At 53.2% G+C, this 19,390-nt stretch overlaps 1 protein-coding gene across 1 annotated transcript; it reads right to left on the reverse strand.

The window, feature by feature from the left end:
- Window positions 1-837: 837 nt before the first annotated feature.
- Window positions 838-17,253, reverse strand: FGF6 (fibroblast growth factor 6). The gene is made up of 3 exons (XM_005897938.2): window positions 16,702-17,253; window positions 15,658-15,761; window positions 838-5,207 (listed from the first exon to the last, which is right to left on the reverse strand). The coding sequence occupies exons 1-3, from the start codon at window positions 17,045-17,047 to the stop codon at window positions 5,031-5,033; spliced, it is 627 nt and encodes a 208-aa protein (XP_005898000.1). The 5' UTR covers window positions 17,048-17,253; the 3' UTR covers window positions 838-5,030.
- Between the last annotated feature and the right edge of the window lie 2,137 nt (window positions 17,254-19,390).

Raw genomic sequence — 19,390 nt, forward strand, 5'->3', positions numbered from 1 at the left:
TTTTCTTCTTTTAACCCATGAAAAGATTTTTAAAAATGATTTATAAAGTCTCTCTTGGCCCAAATGTTCTACAAGTTCAGTCATCCTTCTAGACCAGGGCTCTGCAATGTCGGGGTTGCCTGGGTAGATTCCTGGGCCCACCCAGGCCTAGATGCTGGGAGTGTGGCTTGGAATCTACACTTTAATACATTCACGGGTGATTTTTATATTTTTAATGCAAGTCCGTGAGAGGCTAGGGAACTGTTTCTGCCTTGTTCACTCACATGCCTGCCCCCAAATCTAGCCCAGGGCAGCCCAGAGACAGGTGCCCCCAAACTATTAATAATCCTGGATGGGCGAATACGTGGATGAGTAACGAAGATGATTGATGGCCCCAGAAGTGTGCACAACCAGGCTCCTGGCACACTGTGTGTGTGCACATGCTCAGCTGTGTCCAAGTCTTTGTGACCCCAGGACTGTAGCCCGCCAGGCTCCTCTGTCCATGGGATTTCCCAGGCAAGAATACTGGAGTGGGTTGCCATTTCCCCCTCCAGGGGATCTTCCCAGCCCAGGGATCGAACCCAGGTCTCCTGCATTGCAGGTGGATTCTTTATCAGCTGAGCCACCAGGGAAGCGTCTGGCCCACCAGGGCTTCCCTGGTCTACCATGGCTGACAGTATCGTCCTTCTCCCTCCTTGGCTGTATTTCCCCTTCTGTAAAATACAGAATGGATGAAGCGACCCATGTGACTACTTCCAGCCTTAAAAATCCACAGCACCATGCACTCCTGCTTTCTCTCTCCAATTTGCCTTCCTCCTCGAGAGGAGAAAAAGAATCCACAGCCCAAAGATTTGTTGTCGGTTTTAATAGGAGGGGTGGAGTCCAACAGTTTAGAGGAACGTATAAAAAGACCTTTTCCTTTTTGCTGGAACACGATATGGTTTGTGCATAGCACATACATATTAAAAAAAAAATAGAAGCATCACATTTTACAAGCACATGACTGAACAAATTCTGCGTTTTCCTACCCGCTAAACCCAGGCTCTGCCCTGGGATGCAGCCTGAGGTACTGATTGATTTATATGAATAGGAAGGAGAACCCACGTGAGGACCCAGCGGTGTGGGTGCTGGACTCTGCCGTTCAGTGGGGCATCCCCACACGGTCTGTGTGAGCTGTCTGCCGGGTGGACCAGATTCAGGAGGCTGTGGGCACAGTCACTCCTGCCTCCTGTCCAGGGCAGAGGACACACCGGTTCTGGGGCAAGCACAGATGCCAGTGTTTCCATCTACTCTTCTGGCCCTGACCCTAACTTTCCTACTGTTGGCATTTTCCTGGGAGGTAGCACAATGAATGGTTGGGTTCTTGCTGAAAGGAGAGTGTAGAAATACTAGCTACCCACTTCGCAGGTGCGGGAGGGGTGGGGGGCAGAGAACACCTCCTTGGTGGTGACGGACCCAGAGCCCTTGGGGGAAAGCGTTGGGATAGAAAGAGGAAGGAGCGATCTAGCTTGTGTCCACGTGAAAAGGGGCAAAAAGGAAAGGGAGAGCAGAGAGCTCATCCCCGAGGCCAGTGCCCGCGTCTGGTTTGTACTCGCAGCCGTGGCCCAGAGTGGGCAAAGGCGAGGGAAGTCCAACTCTGGGGGGAAGGAGGCTGGCAGCTTACGACCTCGTGCATTTCCTTCCTCCCCTAGGACTCTCTCAGGATGAGGAAGGGTCCGAGATCCAGGACGAGAGAGGGGCGGAGCCAGCCTGGGCTGGAGAGTCCCACCTGCCTCTGGATAGGATGGGAACTAGGAGAGAATTCCGGGCCTGGGGAGAAAGCGGTGTGCCTGAAGGAGAGAAGTTTGTCGCCTGGAGCAGAGGACAGGAGAACCTCTCCTCTTTCTTAAGCCCCAGAACAGCCCTGACCACGGGCCTGGGGTGTGCATTGGAGGTGTGGTGGGATGTGGGGGCGGAGGGGAAGGTACGAAGGAGAAGAATGATGGAGTGTCCATCACAAAGTTGTACGCTGCTTTTCCACTGGGAAGTGGGGATGGAGGGGTCAGGAGGCAGTGAGTGACCTACAGGAACAAGCAGGGCGTTTTCTGGTTTCCTCTGCGGTCCACCCATGGCTGCCCGAGGAGGGGGTAGATTCTTCAGGGGCCTGGCCCCCCTTCTTTGTCCTGAGCTAAGTCGTCCAGCTGAGAAGCCACCTTCAGGGGGTGCACCTTGCTGCTCTCTTCTGCATCGTTTGTTCTTGAAGGGGTAACAAGGCAGTCTCTGGGCTCCTGGAGCCCCGCCTTTGCCTGGAGCTCCTGGAGGTGGTTTGGGATGGAACAGAGGCCATTTAGCTATAAAAACTGCATGAACCAGGGTCACAGCTTAGGATCTGGTGGAGGGAGGACCCAAGACATTCTTAGTCCATGCTTGGCGGGAAGGTGGGGTCCACCTCTGTTCCCCTGCTTCTGCCACCTCCCTGCAGCCGTTTGGATCCAATGGGGCTGACAGCTGAGCATGGGCCTCGGTTGGGGATGAGCAAGGAGAGAACTCTGCACACCGGTGCAGACCTCCCTCTGTTTCTGCCCCGATCCCATGTCTATGGATGGGGGTTGATTTTCCCCTAAGCTCAGTTGCTCACAGGTCAGAGGGAAAGCCCTGGGAGAATTCCTCTGGATGGGAAGGATGTTAAAGAGTCAGTGATTCAGCCGTACATCAGAGGTGATCTTTGAAGTATGGAAACTCTAGTACACCATGGGCCCGGGTACCAGTGAGAACAGACACCCAGCTGCCCGCAGGGACGTCGGACAATGCGTTATACTGGAGTGACGGGCATCAAGCCTGCCCGGTCCCGGGCATTTGAGAGCTTCTCATCCTCCCTTCCAGCATCAGAGATGGGAGTGGACATTTGGGGAAACTCCTGGTCAGGATTTGGGCACTTTTATAAGCCTCTAAGGGGCTGCAGGAAAGATCTAACCATCTGAGGCCTCATGGCTCTCCTTAGAAGAGCCTTCTCCTGCCAAGAGAGTGCAGCACCTGGGGGAGAAGGGAACCAATATTTTGGGACCTGTGACTTCCTTCTCCTCTTCAGATTGTGGTCCATCCGTCCCCACCCAGAACCCCTACACGCCACTGCACCCTATTGGGAGCTGACCCACCACTCAGGTTGTGAGTGCATCGGTTTCCAACGTACCCTGTTAAACAGACCAGTTACTCAGGACAAGACCTCCTGAAGAACAACCTGTTTTGTCCCCTGCCTCCAAGCAGACCTACACTTGAAATATTCCAAACAGTCAAGATGGACCAATGGTTTCCCCTTCTGCTTGACCAAGACCCCAGCTCCATCCAGTTTCTATTCAAGACTTGGCTGTGTTCTCTCTCATCTTGAGCTCTCATTGTCTGTTGTATCTTCGCTCACTTTGGTGCAGCCTCTTGTCCCTCCCCCAGCACATGTCTGCCCTGATATGTGCCGGGCAGAGGAGGTGACCAGCAGGGTGTCTCTCCCTTGGATCGTCAGCCCCTGACTTCAGCTCATCCCGGCTCTATCTATAGCTGGACACATCTGCAAATAGAGAGGTGTGTCAAAGGTGAGGATATTTGCAGCAGAGGAAGGGCTGGTCTTGCTGGCCGGGGCCTCTGAGAGTCACAGAGGGTGTCAGCTCATTTTGTAACCCGCCCGTCCACGTCCGCCGAAAATATGTGTGCTCCGACACGGGTCTCTCTGGTTTCAGATTTAGGAACGTCCCAATGGCTCAGGCATCCAAAGGCTTCAGGCGGACAACATTTATAGTCACTTGGGGCACCTCTGCTTTAAATACTCTCAAAGGCCAGGAGGCAAGAAGGCATTGTGGCAGCAAGGAGCCGCTTCAGCTGGGCTGCTCCATTTCACCGGATTATCACTCTTCTCCTACTGGAGGGGGTTAGGGGGGCAAACTCCGGACATCACGATGCCCAATTCCGCTGCATCCAGGCACCGGTGCGTGTGTGGGGGAGGTCGGCTGAGAAGGAAGTGAGAGTATCAGATGAGAACTTGGGTGAGTTTCCTGGACGTTACTGGAGAGGAATTAGCATCTGAAGTCTGAAACCTCTCTACTTCCTTCATGACCTATTTTGTGCCCCTCGATGCTCGCCAAAGAGGTTGCCATTATTAGGATCCTTGTCATCTGAGGTTAAAATAAGACCCAGTTCAACGTGGAAAAGTTACGGGCAGGCAGCCTGGCCCCAGCTTGTTCTTGGAGCCGCGTGCAGCACTTGAGTCCTCCGGGCAGAAAGGTTCTCTCTAGGACGCCCCATCCACTCTGCTGCTTCTAGCTAGTTTTCTACCAGTTGCCTCACACACTGCTCCGACCTTCTCCTCCAAAAAAAAGGGGACATTGTCTCCCCCAGCTTCCCCAACAATGTGTCCCAGGGCCCCAGAGCCCTCACACCCAGGATGCCTCGAGTGCCCGCTCAGTCTTTCTGTCTGCAGCTAAATCTTACGCCCTGTCACCCTGTCCTCTCTGCACTTTAGAGGACAGCTGCTTCCTGCCCCCGCCTCCGAGGCAACCCATGCGGTCAGCAGCCTCTGCGAGGGAAGGTGATTGGAAAGAGGCAGAATGGGAGCACGCATCGATCCTGCTGGCTGACAGGTGACATTCTTGCAGGCAGATTCCGGTGATGCCTGGAGGAAGAAACCTGTTCGGAGATGCCCAGATGCCTCGGCTCTGATGATATAGACTGAGATGTCTGTACGTATAGACTGAGATGTATGGATATACATCAGCACACACACTTCGTCCCCTCCTTTTCCAGCGCCCAGGGTCCTCTTCCACGAGTTTCTCTGGACTTTCTCCCCTCAGTTGAGGTCAGAGCGTGGGATCAATCCATTGCCATTCTAGGAGCCCGTCTGCAACCCCTCCCTTGGGTGGGTCACACGCCATGGGGTCCGGTGGCTCTGGGTACCGGCTCAGGTCTCCCCTCTCCCAAGCAGAGAAGGAGCTCGACTCAGGAGGCATAGGGGGAAGGGGAACTGTCCACTTGTGCAAAATTCCAACAGAAGACGTTGCTTTCCACCTGTGAGCCTTCCTCCGGGGTCCTCATATCCTAGGGAGGAAGTGCGTGACAGTCATGGTGGGGGACACCTTGCTGCCCCGCTTCACCCTTCCGTATTTGCTCAGCGCGATGTAGGCGCCTCGGTACAGGTCCGACTCGTAGGCATTGTAGTTGTTGGGCAGGAGGGTCTCTCTGAACTTGCACTCTTCTTGGAAGCTGGGCTGTGGAGGAAACGAACAAACGGCAGAGCATCAGTGATGAACGAAGCCCAGCAGGCCTCGGGCTCCTCGCCTCCCTGAATCGGATGACCGCTGGAAGCTCTGAGCTACCCTGGGTAAGCAGAAGCCTGGAGCTGAAAACAGGAGGGCCTTCGGAGCTCTTGTGGGCCCCCCTCACCTTCCCCCTCTTCATTATGAGAAAACTCAGGCCCAGGGATGTGGGTGGACGGCCTGTGTCACATGGAGAACGGGGGTGCTCCGGGCTGCCAGTCGTGGGCACTCAGTCTCCTAAACACCTGGATGATAATTTATTATGTTCAGAGACAGGACCAGGAAGGGACAGAGAAAGCTGTCTTCTCGAGTCTGCTGGGAGAGGATCTAGTGGAGCAGGACTGGGGACTGGGGTTTGATCAATGGCTCCACTTGTGTGGCCTTGGGGCAGCCGTCTCTCCTCCAGACCTGTTTCCCTTCTCTGCACTCCGCGTGCTGGGGGACCATCAAGAGGGGCAGGTGAGTGGAGGTTGAGACGGACAACTTTCTAAGGCCTTCCCAGCACTCCTGTGTCTGGTTATTATGGTAATTCTCTCTGCAGTTGGATCCCTCCTCCCATCTTTCCCAGGTTAAGGCCCAGGTGTGCTGCCCTTCAAAGGCCCATCTTCGGCTTTGATTTTGAGCCCGGAGGTGCCTGGTGTCACCTGTGTGTGCGTTCTCAGTCATGTCCGACTCTTGGCGACCCCATGGACTGTAGCCCACCAGGCTCCTTTGTCCATGGGATTCTGCAGGCAAGAATACTGGACTGGGTTGCCATGACCTCCTCCAGGGGATCTTCCTGACCCAGGGATAGAACCCGTGTCTCATTATGTCTCTTGCATTGGCAGGTGGGTTCTTTACCACTGAGCCACCTGGGAAGCCCTGGTGCCCTCTAGGAATCCACCATTCTCCAGAGAAAGGCAGGAATGAGACGGTGATGGGCAGAGACTTTATGGGGAACAGAGCCTGGTTCCCTCTGTGACCCATGGTGCCGTGGAGTCTGGGGCTGCTGATGAAGGGTCCCTGCTGGAGCGAGTTGTGTGAGGACCAACTTGTTCAGAAACTGAGGGCCAGGCTTCCTGCCACACATCGACAAGTTCAGCCCCAATAAATCACCCACGTCCTCCTTTATTCCTAGAAGAGGGGGCCCTCCATTCAAAACCACCCAGGTCACTGCCCCCGGCTGGGGGGATTTCTGGGCTTCAGGTGGAGGTCGCTCCCTTGGGGGGCCAGAAAGCCTGGGATCTGGTCTTTAGAGAAATGCAGAATGAAACAGAGACAGAGCTGAGCATAATACCTGACTCCTTCCTGCCGGCTGAGGCCATCGGCTATAAAAAACCCACTCAATGGCTGAGCGGCTGTGCCAGGGGTGTCGTCTGACCTTCTCAAGAGGAATCGTACTACGAGCGCCTGGCCTTACCCTGCCGGTGTGGGATGGACGAGAGCCTCTTTCTCTGATGAACAAGGGTGATGAGCTGGCTCCTCAGGACTCCGAGTGGACCAGTCTGACAGCACTGAAAACAATGCACCATCCCAGGGGACTCCTAAACACAGTTCCCTGAGACAAGGACTGCGTCCTTTTGAGCAGGTGACACTGGATGAATGATGCTGTGATAGGGGCTCATGGATGCCCACAAAGGGATAGCTCTTGGATGCAGCGAGAGCCAGTGAGGGGCAATGGGCATTGTCTAGGTAATACGCTGGGTACCACTCACCCATCCCTCTGCCACCCCTCGTTGAATGAAGGTCCCCTCTCTTTCCCTCACACACCCCTGGGTTACTGTTGACAAGGCACCTCCCTGTGATGTTCATTTCCTGGAGACGACCCTGCAAGTCTGCACCAGCCGTGTCAACTGGCTTCTGAATATCGCACCAGGGAGTTCTGTTTTTCACAAGTTTTTATCTTTCTTGCCATGGGTGCTCAAAAATATTTGCAGAATGAAGAAAGGAATGTCCCAAAGCAGGAAAAAGAAACTAATCAAAGTAGGCGAAGCATATGTGACGACTCACCTCTTATTTAGCTATGTGAACTTGACAAGTGATTTCACCTCCTAAACCTCAGCTTCCTCATCCGTAAAATGGGAGCAGTGAGGACAGTTCTGTCACAGAATTGGAGGGAGCATTCACTGAAATAATGCATGGTATAAAGTGAAAAATAATTGCTATTGCCATAATGATTCTCCTCCAACTGATTCATAGATTAGTTGAAAGTAAAAGCACTGAAGGCTTTGTCTTACCTGGGATCATCATTCCTGTAAAACTTGCTGTGGGGGCTTACCTGGTGGTCTAGTGGTTAAGAATCTACCTGCTAATGCAGGGGACATAGGTTTTCCAGACATCCCTGGTCTGGAAAGAGTCCATGCACCTTGGAGCATCTGAGCCCGTGAGCCACAACTATTGAGCCTGTGTTCTAGAGTCTGGGAGTGGCAACAGCTGAAGCCTGCACACCCTAGAGCCCGTGCTCCGAAACAAGAGAAGTCACCACAGTGAGAAGCCCGCTGAACCACAACGGAGAGCAGACCCCGCTCTCCACATCTAGAGAAATGTCCCCACAGCAACCAAGACCCAGAGCGCCAAAAATAAACAAAGTTTAAAAAAAGCTGCAGTGGGTTGTAGGACAAGTTAGCTTCTAAGCCCTGCATTTATTGCCTGAGTGGTGGTAGGGGGTGAGCCTGGGGGAGGGGGGCACAGAGCTGACCGGACTCTGGCCCCACACTCCTGGGGCCTCTCGGGACACAGGGGGTCGGGGGAACCACAGGACCTAAGGCTGTCCATGGGTAAAGCTCCAGGGAAAAGTGAATTTGGGATCAATCCTCAAAGTTGAGCAGAAATAATGCTGCATAAATTAACAGTCTGGTGCAGCTCAACAAACAGAATACGATCCAGAAGTAAATCCAAACATGAACATAAAATGCATATAAAATAAAAGTGGCAATTCCAATCACCGGAGAAAACATGGTGTTGGAAGAACTGGATACTATCTTATATGATAATAATAATGGAATAATAATAAAATTTGATGTATGATTTTATTCCTAACTCTAAAATAAATTCCAAAGGAACAAATAACTTAAATGCTAAAAAGAGAAACTTAAGGAGAGTTCCCTGGTCGCCTAGTGGCGCTTTCACTGCCAAGGCCCAGGTTCAATCCCCAGTCTGGAAACTGAGATACCACAAGCCATGCAGGTGGGACCAAAGACAAGAAAAAAAGAGAGAAGAGAATCTTACAAAAAAGTCAGAAAGCTCTTTCTAAGCAGGACACAAAAACTAGAGGCCATTATTGAAACCCAAGAGGAATAAATTAGACTTCTGCCTGGAAAAAAAAAATCAACTTAAAGAAAATAAGAATGTAAATAGCAAACTGAATAAAAAAACATTTACAATGCATTATACTTTATAATATAGTTTGCAATAGATTAAATTTTGCTATTATACTCAGAACCATGAACTGACTGAAAAATGGATGTTTTTAGACAGTTCACAGAAAAGGAAATACAAGTAGCATTTAAACATAAGAAAATATGCCTAACTCAGTTGTGTCCGACTCTTTGTGACCCCGTGGACTGTAGCCCGCCAGACTCCTCTGTCCATGGAAATCTCCAGGCCAGAATACTGGAGTGGGTAGCCATTCCCTTCTCCAGGGGATCTTCCCAGCCTGGGAACCTGGGTCTCCTGCATTGCAGGTGGATTCTTTACCATCTGAGCCACCAGGGAAGCCCTAAAGGAAAGATAAACCACAACTGTGTGATCACATTTTTAATTGCCGGATTGCAAAGAGAACTGTGTTGGATAAGAGGCATTCATTGGTGAGGGCATGGGGACTAGGAGTTCTCGTTGGATGTGCTGGTGTGTGTATTGTTGTAACTTCTGTCAAGAGAAAATTTACAATATGTATTAGAATAAAATAATAACTACAGTTTTGGTTAGTGCTTCCACTTCTAGGAATTTATCTTACAGGCTCACTCCCACGCGTGTATAAAAGTCACGCACTGCAGCAGCATCTATAACAGTGAGAGACCGGAAACAGCCTTAGCGTCTATCAGGCGGGCGGCGCTCCGCTCAGTGATGGGACAGCCACACACAGAATGCTCTCAGTCATAAAAAACCAGAACCCCTCTGTGCACTGTTTGGAGATGGCCCCTAAGGCATACGGTTCAGTGGAGAAGCAAGATTCAAACACTGAGTAGTTTGCTCCTGTTTGTGTGATTTTAAAATATGATGCCAACATAAGCACACACATAGGGATGCTGGCTCTTCCTAGGATGGTTGGCACACGAGGGCTAGGGACAGTGCTGCCCTGGGGACAGTCTGGGTCTTTGAGACAACACTGAAAGGGACGAACTTCCCTGGTGGTCCGGTGCTTAGGACTCTTGAGCTCCCAATGCAGCAGGCATGGGTTCGCTCCCTGGTCAGGGAACTAAGATCCCATATACTGCATGGCATGGCCAACGCCCCCGCCCCCCCCCCCAAAAAAAAACCCCACAAAAAACAGTGAGAGTGAGACTTCATCTCCATGGTGTATTCTTCTGCACCTCCCCAACCCTTAAACCATGTTCATGTATTGATATTACCTTGTCATGTTAGTGGATTAGTAAAAATGGGGAGGGAATTGAGGATGGAAGATGGCCCAGAAAATGGACTGAGAGAAGCTTTGTATCAGAGACTGGTCTGTGCTCTCTCTCTAGTCCTGTCCAGCCCCCTGTCCACCCACCAATTTGTTCTAACTTTTTATGACCCTGAAGAGCACCCCGCCCGCCAGTTTCCAGAAGAATTCATTTCTGATCTAAACGGTGGTCAAGGGAGAGGTTTCACGTGAGGCTTGCAAACTCTGATTCCCTCGTGGCTCAGATGGTAAAGCCTTTACCTGCAATGAGGGAGACCTGGGTTTGATCCCTGTGTCGGGAAGATCCCCTGGAGAAGGAAATGGCAACCTGCTCCAGTACCCTTGCCTAGAAAATTCCATGGATGGAGGAGCCTGGTGGGCTGCAGTCCATGGGGTCGCAAAGAGATGGACACGACTGAGCGACTTCACTTTCTTTGCAAACTCTAGAGAGGAAATCAGATCTTGGGCAGAGGTCTCCAGGGACAGGACAGGAAGAGAGAGGAATTGAGCCAGATTGGAGCCAGAAATTCAGAGCATTTGCCCTGATCCAATACAAGAATCTAGCTTTTGCTAAGGTCTAGATCTTCTAAAACATATTTGTTTAAATGTGCACGATGGTGGTGTTATACATGGTGCTTTGGTCTCTGCTCATCAGGTTTTGATATTCAACTTCCACCCCCAGCTTTTCAGAAAGTTTCCAACCTCTGTTTCTTTCCTCCAGCCCACTTCACGTCCCTAGCCTTCCCCACGTTGTGTGAGTTGCTCAGTTGTGTCATAGTCTTTCCAGTCCCACGGACTGCAGCCCTCCAGGCTCCTCTGTCCATGGGATTCTCCAAGCAAGAATACTGGAGTGGGTTGCCATTCCCTTCTCCAGGGGCGCTTCCTGACCCAGGGATCGAATCCGGGTGACCCACATTGCAGGCAGATTCTTTACTGTCTGAAGCCTTCCCCAGAATTCTGTGTGAATCCAAAGTGAGAAGAGACATGGATGAAGTTGCTTTGAAAGCCTCTCTGCCTCTCCCTGGCCCCTTCCTCTCTGAGCCCCTCTGCTCCATCCCTGGTGTTCAGGTGGCCACGCGGCTGGGGGCAGGAGGCCAAGACCGTGGCCCTGAACTCTTCCCTCCAGCTGATGCTCCACGGCCCCACGGATGCTCAGGCTGGCATCGGGACCAGCCCCTCACTTCATCTCACCATTTGTGTCCCTGAGCCGAGTCTCATGGCTCAGGAATGTTGGCTCCTCAGCTCTGGTGAGAAAAGCCAAGCAAACGCCGTGTTAAGAAAAGCAGCTACCGTATATTATTACTTGAACAAATGAAAATAATTCCCCTGGATCACATTGCCGGGGCCTGCCAGGCCCCAAGCTCCAGCATGACAATGTCTTAAATTCCACGTAGGTCTAATCGGACTTCTGAGGACCCGAGCTCTAAAGCGTTTAGCTCTGGCAGTGGAGAGGGGGCATTTTGCATGGGTGGGTGGGACATACAGGGGTCTTGGCATGAGTTACTGCTGGTGGAAATGCCCCTCAGAGTCTGAGGTGGACCAGACAGCCATCCCAGACTCTGGTCTTTGTTCACTAGGTCACCGGACTGATGGAAGTGTCTCCTTGTCTTTAAAGTTCTTTCTTCTAGGGCTGCCTAGGCCATTTTCCCCCTTTACTCTTGGTTGTCTATGGGCATGGGAGTTGGGGAGGGGGTTGCATGGATAAGGAGTGGGGAGGTAAGAAGAAACCCAGAGAACTCTTTGTCCCAAGACCCTCTCCTCCTGGAGCCCAACTGCTGCTTTCTCAGTCCCTAGCTGAAATGGAGAAACAGCACCTCCTGGCTCTGAAGACGCCTGTCCTTTCTAATCCCCGTTCCTAACACACAATTGCATAGGCAACTTGGAAGCGTTTGAAGATGCCTCCACCGGGCCTGTCGTGCTTCTCACTCCTCGTTCCTGCATCGCCCTGGGTAGCAGGCAGGCTGCAGACAAAGCCATTTGGGAGACCGTCTGCAGGGCTCCTCAGGCCCCTGGCTGCAGTGCAAGCCGCCCCCAGCTCTGGGGTCCCATCTCTGACCCTTCCACATATTGTCAGCACCAGTGACCCTTTGCCCCATCCGCTCAGACTCCATCTCCCGCTAGGGGAGAGAAGCAGTTAAGAGCAAGAGAAAGACCTGATCCTCCCCTCCCTGCAGGTTAACGCCCCAGGTAATGACCAAAGGCCTCTGTGGATGAAATAAATGCTGTGTTTCCCTTTTGTCATGATGCCATTGATGAAAAGGATGGAGACAGTTATTCTGAATAAAACCAAAATCACTGAGAAGCATAACTGAATCCCTAGTAGATTTTCATCACTATGTACTTTTCTCAGCTAAAGGATTATAACAGTACCACTGTTACGTGGAGATCTTTGATTTTTTTCTTTTTTAATTTTAAAAAGATCAAGGAGATTGGAACTCACTGATTCCTGCCTCCGTCCCCATCAGAGGGAGCAGAGGTCTGCGCTCAGAGATGGTTAGAGACTTTGCCAGAAGTAAGATAGTGGCTGGAGGCTAGGAGCTGAAACCTGGGTGTCAGTCTGCACAGCTGGTACGTTTCTGCTGCAGGCCTAGGGCATCACCTGTGGAGGCAGGTCTGCACACAAGCCTGATCCACCTGAGACCTCAGAGACCCAGGGTCCCATCTTCAAAACGGAGATGAAAATCAGACACGCCTCCCAGCTGTGCTGAGGGGTGCTGTCCAGAGAGCATCCCCAGGGCACCTGGCAAATAGTAGGTGCTCAATACGGGTGAGCTGTTTATATTGTCTAAACACTGCCACAGGCTCTGCACCCTTCCTTCCAAGGGATGAGACCCGTGGGAGTCCACTCTTTAGGTGGGTTTTCTTGGCGCTTATTTTCCTACCTTGGATTTCCCTGTAAAGAATCTGCCTGCAATGCAGGAGATGTGAGTTCAGTCCCCGGGTTGGGAAGATCCCCTGGAGAAGGGAATGGTAATCCATCCCAGTATTCTTGCCTGGAGAATCCCATGGACAGAGGAGCCTGGTGGGCTACAGTCCATGGGGTTGTAAAAGAGTCTGAGACGACCTAGCGAATAACACTGTTACTCATTTTCCTACCTTGCCCCCTGCCCCTCCGTCTCTCCCCCCAGCAGGGCTCCCCACCCCGAGAAGAAACCCCACTCAGGGACCACAGTAGCAGCTGAGCGTGCAGGGAAGGGAGACAGTTCCAGGGGCTTAAAGGGAAATAGTGTGAATGAAATCACCATCCATCAGGAGTCTTCCTGGCTCCAGAATCAGCTGGCAATTGTTCTTTCAGACTGTGATAACGGTCCCTGGAGGGCACTGCAGGGTAAGGGGAGGGGGTTTAGGAGCATCTGGTGGGTCTGGGACTCCAGGGAGGACATCTCCCCTCCAAGAAGGTGCCCTTGGGCAGACGCCCCTGGGAGGTATATGAGGGGAGGAGGTGGAGGTGTACATGGTGGGCAGGGCTCTTCCCAGGGAAGCCCCCCTTTTTCCTGGACTTTGTCTCTTCAGTGAGTCCTGTGGACCTCCTTTGAAGTCATCTGCCCAGGAGTGAGGGGTCAGCCTATGCTTCAGAGTCTCCCCCTCCTCGTGGTCCCAGAATGCTCTGTCCACTCTCAGTGCTCCTGCTGGTCCCAGTCTCCCTGGCTTCTCCTACGGAGACCCCAGGTTTCAAGTGGGAAGTGGTCACAGTGACCCTCTGTTTGCACCCTTCCCCCACCTCACAGTTAAATTTTTTTCAGGATAAGGAGAAAGAAATACTAAATAGCTTGTTAATGATGGTGGCAGAGATAAGTGTTGATGTAATCTGTGCTTCCTTCCAAAAGATTCACTTTGCGGAGAAGCTCAGAGCCAACTGCCCCCATTCCTGGCTCTGCAACCAGTGGGATCCAGGCAACACTCACGTGGCTGGGAAGGGGCTGTTGGGGACCATCCTCTGTACCAGGCGGGGCACTGGCTCCATCAAAGCCCTGCTGGCCCCAGGGACCACCGCCCTCTCCATCACACATGCAGAGAGCGGTGAAAAGGACATCTGAGGATCCCCGTTGCAGACCAGTTTCATCTCCCTGCAGCCTTCAGCACTGGTGTGACCCTCGGCCAGCGAGAATTCCCTGCCCTGCAAAGCCCATGTAGCCTGGTGGCCCCTAAGCCTGCTTGCACCTCAGAAATACCTGGGAAACTTGAATAAAAACAAACATATGCAGCCCGATCCAGCCCTAATGACTGAGCATCTCTGAGGAGGGACCCAAGAAACCTGGCCTGTGACAAGTTCCCAAGGTGGCGTGGATGCAGAGATTCCTCCCAGGAGACTCATCTCTAGAAGGAGAGAGGTGGAGCCTGTGGCAGTGCTGAGACACCATAAATGATTCCCCTGTACTGAGCACCTACTGTTGGTCAGGAGCCCTGGGGATGCTCTCTAGGCACTCTTCCCCAGCAGCCCCGAGAGGTGCATCTGATCTTCATCCTCACTTTGCAGGTGGGACCCTGGGTCTGTGTGCAGACCTGCCTCTGTGCTCTGCAGGTGATGGCTGTAGGCCCTCAGCAGAAGCGCCTCTCATGGTACAGACTAGGACGCGGTTCCAACTCCAGCCTACCTGCCTCCAGCCACTTGTCCTCAGAGGCTCACGGATTCTGACGCACGCCTGGTCTCCACACAAACCAACACAGACAGAGAGGAGTTAGCGCTGCAGATCACAGGCCGAGGCCACCTGGGCTCCCATTTCGGGCGTTTCACAGCCCTGGTCTGTTGGGACAGCCTCCCTGGACGCCGGCCCTGGGTCCCAGAGCCTCCGCATTCACTTCCTGCTCCCGTCTGTCCCCACGCAGGGGTAGAACGGCCCTCCACGCCCTCCCCAGAAATAGTCACTCTGCTATTCCTCGACCATGGCTCACAGGTCTTCCTTTTTAGCCTTCTTATTTCGGTCGCGAGAACTCCCAGTGTCTCTGCCTTCACAGGAATGCTTTCCCCGTCCACATTTTGGAACATGGCAAAATTATGGGCTGGGAGACCCAGGAAGGAAGGGGTCAGAGAGAGCAGAGAAGTGGGGAAACGTGGAAGTTGGGGAGGTTAACCCAAGTGCTAGCATTGTCCCCACCAGTGGTGACGGGTGATGGGAGAAGGCAGAGGTGGGGGCTGGTGCCAGCCAAGGGGGTACAGTGCGGGGCATGGTTCTCTAGTGGCTGGGATCAGAGGTCAGTGGGCTTAAAATCTTAAAGTGAGATGTCCACACACTGATAAAGGTGAGAAAAAGAGCTTCATCTCTTCCCGAGCTGTGCTTGTGGCTGGAGGGTGGCTCATGGGAGCAGTGTGTCTAGGCTGACACACAGGCCTGCTTCTCTGGGCCTCTCCAGCTCACGGCCTGACCGTAAGCTTGGACAACAGCTTTATGCAGAACTCCGGCTTCCCTTGGACCCTATGGCCCTCTGAGCTACGGTTCCTTTCTTGCTACAAGGCTCTGATGGGTGGGATCAAGAAAAACACGATCCAGCACAGAGTGGCAAGCACCTTACTCGCACCGGCTCCTCCCACAGCCCCCCTCCTCATTCTAGATAAATATGCACATCTCTGCTCAAGAGTTTGCATTACTTTCCTCAATGCACGGGCTTCCTGGGTGGCTCAGTGGTAAAGAGTCCACCTGCCAATGCAGGAGGTACGGGTTCGATCCCTGAGTAGGGAAGATCCCCTGGAGGGGGAAACGGCAACCCACTTCAGCCTGGAGAATCCCATGGACAGAGAAGCCTGGCAGGAGACTGAGCTACTGAGCATGCAGGCAGGCCTCGTGTGCGGCCTGAAAGCTTCCCTTGGCCTGATGGACTCACCGTGGCGTATAATTTTCCTTTACTGTTCATGGCGACGAAGAGGGCGCTCTTCACCCCAAAGAGGCTCACCACGCCTCGCTCCACCGTGGAAATCTCCAGCAGGCCTGCCAAAGAGACAGGGGCTGTGTTACCCCAGGATTGTGCAAAGCGGTGTGGGATGTCAACCTAAAGGTGACCCCCCCCCCGCAAGTGCATCTAGGCCCACCCTCCTGCTTCTAGAAAGTCAGGCCTTCTGTCGCCTCCACCCTGATCTCACTTTAGGAGCTGAGTTGCCAGTCTGGTCCATTCTACTGAACTGTTAACAATCGAGTTTTGCAAGGGGGAAGTTCTGACATCGGAGTTAGAGATTCCAGTGGCCACCTGGGCATCAACCTAAGGGTAGCTTCGAATCTGGGCCTAATCACATGAGGTCCTTGACATGGATAAAAAAAATGAATTCTGATTAGCTTTGTTTAAAATGTCTCCTCGCATTTCAACACATCTCAGCCCATCTAATCTTGCAAACACCGCAGCCACACAGACCCTGTCGGCTGCCCTGGGTCCTCCAGCCCCATCCCCTCCTGGGGAGAGCCCATCTAGACATCAACCCACCAACTTGTAGGGCGGGCGTGGGGGGTGGGGGCAAGCTGAACTAGAAAGAAGGATAAGCTGCAGCTGGAAAATCTGCAAATGACTTGCCTTTCCTCTCAAAGAGGGAAGTAAAATAAAAAGCAGCTCATATCTAATCTGGTCTAAGCATCCTTGCCAGTTCTCTCCACCCTCATTTTGTGGCTCCCCCTGGCTGGGGGTTCCCGGTTGTCCTATGAGGCCACAGTGGTGCCTGAAATACTGAAGGAATTAATGCCTCAGGGGCATGCTGATGGCAGAGGATGCTCAGACCTCAGCCTATGCATCCTGCAGGAGCAAAGCGAGTTGGGGGAGGTGGCTAAGCTAGTGGGCACCCAAGTGTAGAATCCCCCCCACTTTATCACAGGACCCCAGGCACCAGAGACCTGCTGGAGTCCCAGCCCCCCGCTTCCCCAACCGGCTGCGGCTGGCACTCACTGTAGGGGTTCTCCTCGTGGGTCCCGCTGATCCGGCCGTCGGGGGGCACCTGAAGGTGGAAGCCGATGCCCACGTTGCAGTACAGCCTCCGCTGCCGCTTGATCCCCACCAAGTAGCCACTCTCCCAGTTCACGCCAGCGATCTCTCCGGCCAGCCCGGCTCGAGACCTGGACAGCAGGGTGCCCCAGCCCCTCGAGGCCAGCAGTGTGCCGTTGGCTCTCGTGCCCGCAGGAGAGGGCACCACCATGCCCACTAGGACGCCGAGGAAGACGAGAGCCCGCAGCGTGCCCTGCGGACGTCCTGCTCCCCGGGACATAGTGATGAGCGGCGTCTGTCCCCGGGCCATCCACCTTGCCTCTCAGGCACGTGGTCAGAATTAATGGCCCTAAAAATACCGCCCTTCTTGTTTTTCTCCCCTCGGCATGGCGGCAGGGGCTTATTTTTGGAAGGCAGTTGAAGGCTGCTGACATGAAACCAAAGCCGGCTTTGGGCACTTGGGTCTGGAGCAGAGGGACCCAGGCTGAGCCGCGGCCGGTAGGGACCATGGCTTGGGGACGCTGCCTGGCTGGCCCGCTCGCTCCGACCCGAGTTGATTATATCGGATTGGACCTGTCTTTATAGTTCAGCCATCCGGCCCTCCCTGCCACCCATCATCACCCTGACGTCAAGTGGGCCACCTCACTTATCCAGGGCTGTAACATTAACCTGCTCCAGGGCCTGGCTGCCTCCCCAGACCCCCGGCACCCCCCCCCAACACACCCCACAGATTCTGGGAGCCGCTGTCATTCCAACTATGAGGCAGGAATGAAGTGAGCAGGGTGCATCTCTGAGGGAGGGGGAGTTGGCTGGGGGCCCAGGGGAAGAGGGAGGCGAGAGGCCACCCAGGACCCAAATTGGGCAGAAGTCCTGGGCCTGGCAGTGCTGGCTTCCTTATTTAGAGGGCAAAGGGTAAAGCCAGGGATGGGGGAGGCGTGGTGGCAGGTGATGACCGGGGCCTTTGAGTCACCCTGTTCATGGAAAGAGCTCACTGTTAAGGGCCACTGAGGCCGGGAGGATGCTGGAAGGTGGCACCCCTTCAGCAAGAGAGGACAGGGATTGGACGGGAGGTCTCCAAGGGTCTTGAGGATTGTGGAGGGAGGTGGGGCTAGGGTTGGGCTTCTGTTCTCCACACAGGTCCTGGCGTGCAGCCAGCCAGAGGGTAGGAGCTAGGTCCAGCCCTGGACAGAGTCACCAGCCCTTTTCCTACCGGGGTTCGCCCTTGGCACCTGACTGCTGTCATTCCCATTTCACAGATGAGGAAGGTGAGGCAGGGCCAAGCTTAAGTGACTTGCCCAAATGATGACAGCTAGTAAGCTGCAAAGCCAGAACATACAAAGTCGGCCGAAGTCCAAAGCCAGTGCTTGCAACCTCTGCATGACGCCTGTCATAGAAGTGAAATGTCCATGAATCGAGTGAGCTTGCTCTAGGCCAAGGGTACCTCATAGAATCATTTCAATAGCACTCACTCACAGTGGAGGCTGCGGGCAGCGTGGGGAAGGTTTCTAGGCTGAGGCCTGCTGCCCAGGGCCTTCGCTAAGACCCCACGCCTTCCCCTCCAACTAGAAGCTCCAGCCTTGGCCTGGGTCCCCACCTGCAGTCCATGGTGTCCACCTGCCTTCTGCCCTGCTGCTCAGTTCACCTGGGTGACGCTTTGGTTAGGATTTTCGCCAAGCCTTGCATGTCCGCTTTGTCCTCTCAGAATCCTTGAAGCCCAGCGGTCTTCTGTGATTACTTTCATCTGGTAAAATGCGGGAAACAGGGGAGGGAATACGTGAACTTCCACTCTGCCATCGGCCTCACCCTTGGGCGCCCAGCCTCCTGGGCCCCTACCCCTGTCACCTGGACCACCATCTTATCCACAAGGAAAGACTGGAACCCAGTGGGTACAGAGCGGGTTGACTATGTAAGCCTTGTTAGAAAATTAGTTTAAATATATATATATACACACACACATGCTGCTGCTGCTAAGTTGCGTCAGTCGTGTCCGGCTCTGTGCGACCCCATAGACAGCAGCCCACCAGGCTCCCCCGTCCCTGGGATTCTCCAGGCAAGAACACTGGAGTGGGTTTCCATTTCCTTATGTAATTTTTAAAAAGTATCTCTCTGCAAAATAGGAAGGTCTTGAATAATCAAAAACAGAACTGTCAAGAAATGGACTTTCAACTTGGACTTCCAGGTAGATTGCACACATTGACCCTTTCAACATCCAGCAGCAGTGGAGGCATCCTCTAACCCGTGGCCACTTTGGAATCTTGTGTTCATGCTGCTGCTGCTTGGACTTCAGGAAGAGGCAGCCCTTCGGATGGTGAGAAGCTAGTTTGAGATGAATGAATGCTTGCCTCGGTTGATTGGAGAGGCGCACATGAGCAGGGGGCCAGAATCTCTGTGGATTTCTTCCTGGAACCCATCCGCTTTGGGACCCCTTTGGAGGAGAGATTCAACCATCACAAGGTGTTTGCCAGGTATCAACAAAAGTAGTGAATCTCTTTAGGTTCGCCTCATTGCAGATTCTTTGTTCAGAGATGGTGGTTGGCATCTTACAAAGCAAAGGGGTTTGGAATGCGGGATGCCTGGATTTAAATCCTGACTCCACCACTTGTTAGCTGTGTGACCTTGGAAAATTTCTGAACATCTCTGAGCCTCGTCTGCA

This window comes from Bos mutus, chromosome 5 (assembly GCF_027580195.1).
Source record: "Bos mutus isolate GX-2022 chromosome 5, NWIPB_WYAK_1.1, whole genome shotgun sequence".
Lineage (NCBI taxonomy): Eukaryota > Metazoa > Chordata > Mammalia > Artiodactyla > Bovidae > Bos > Bos mutus.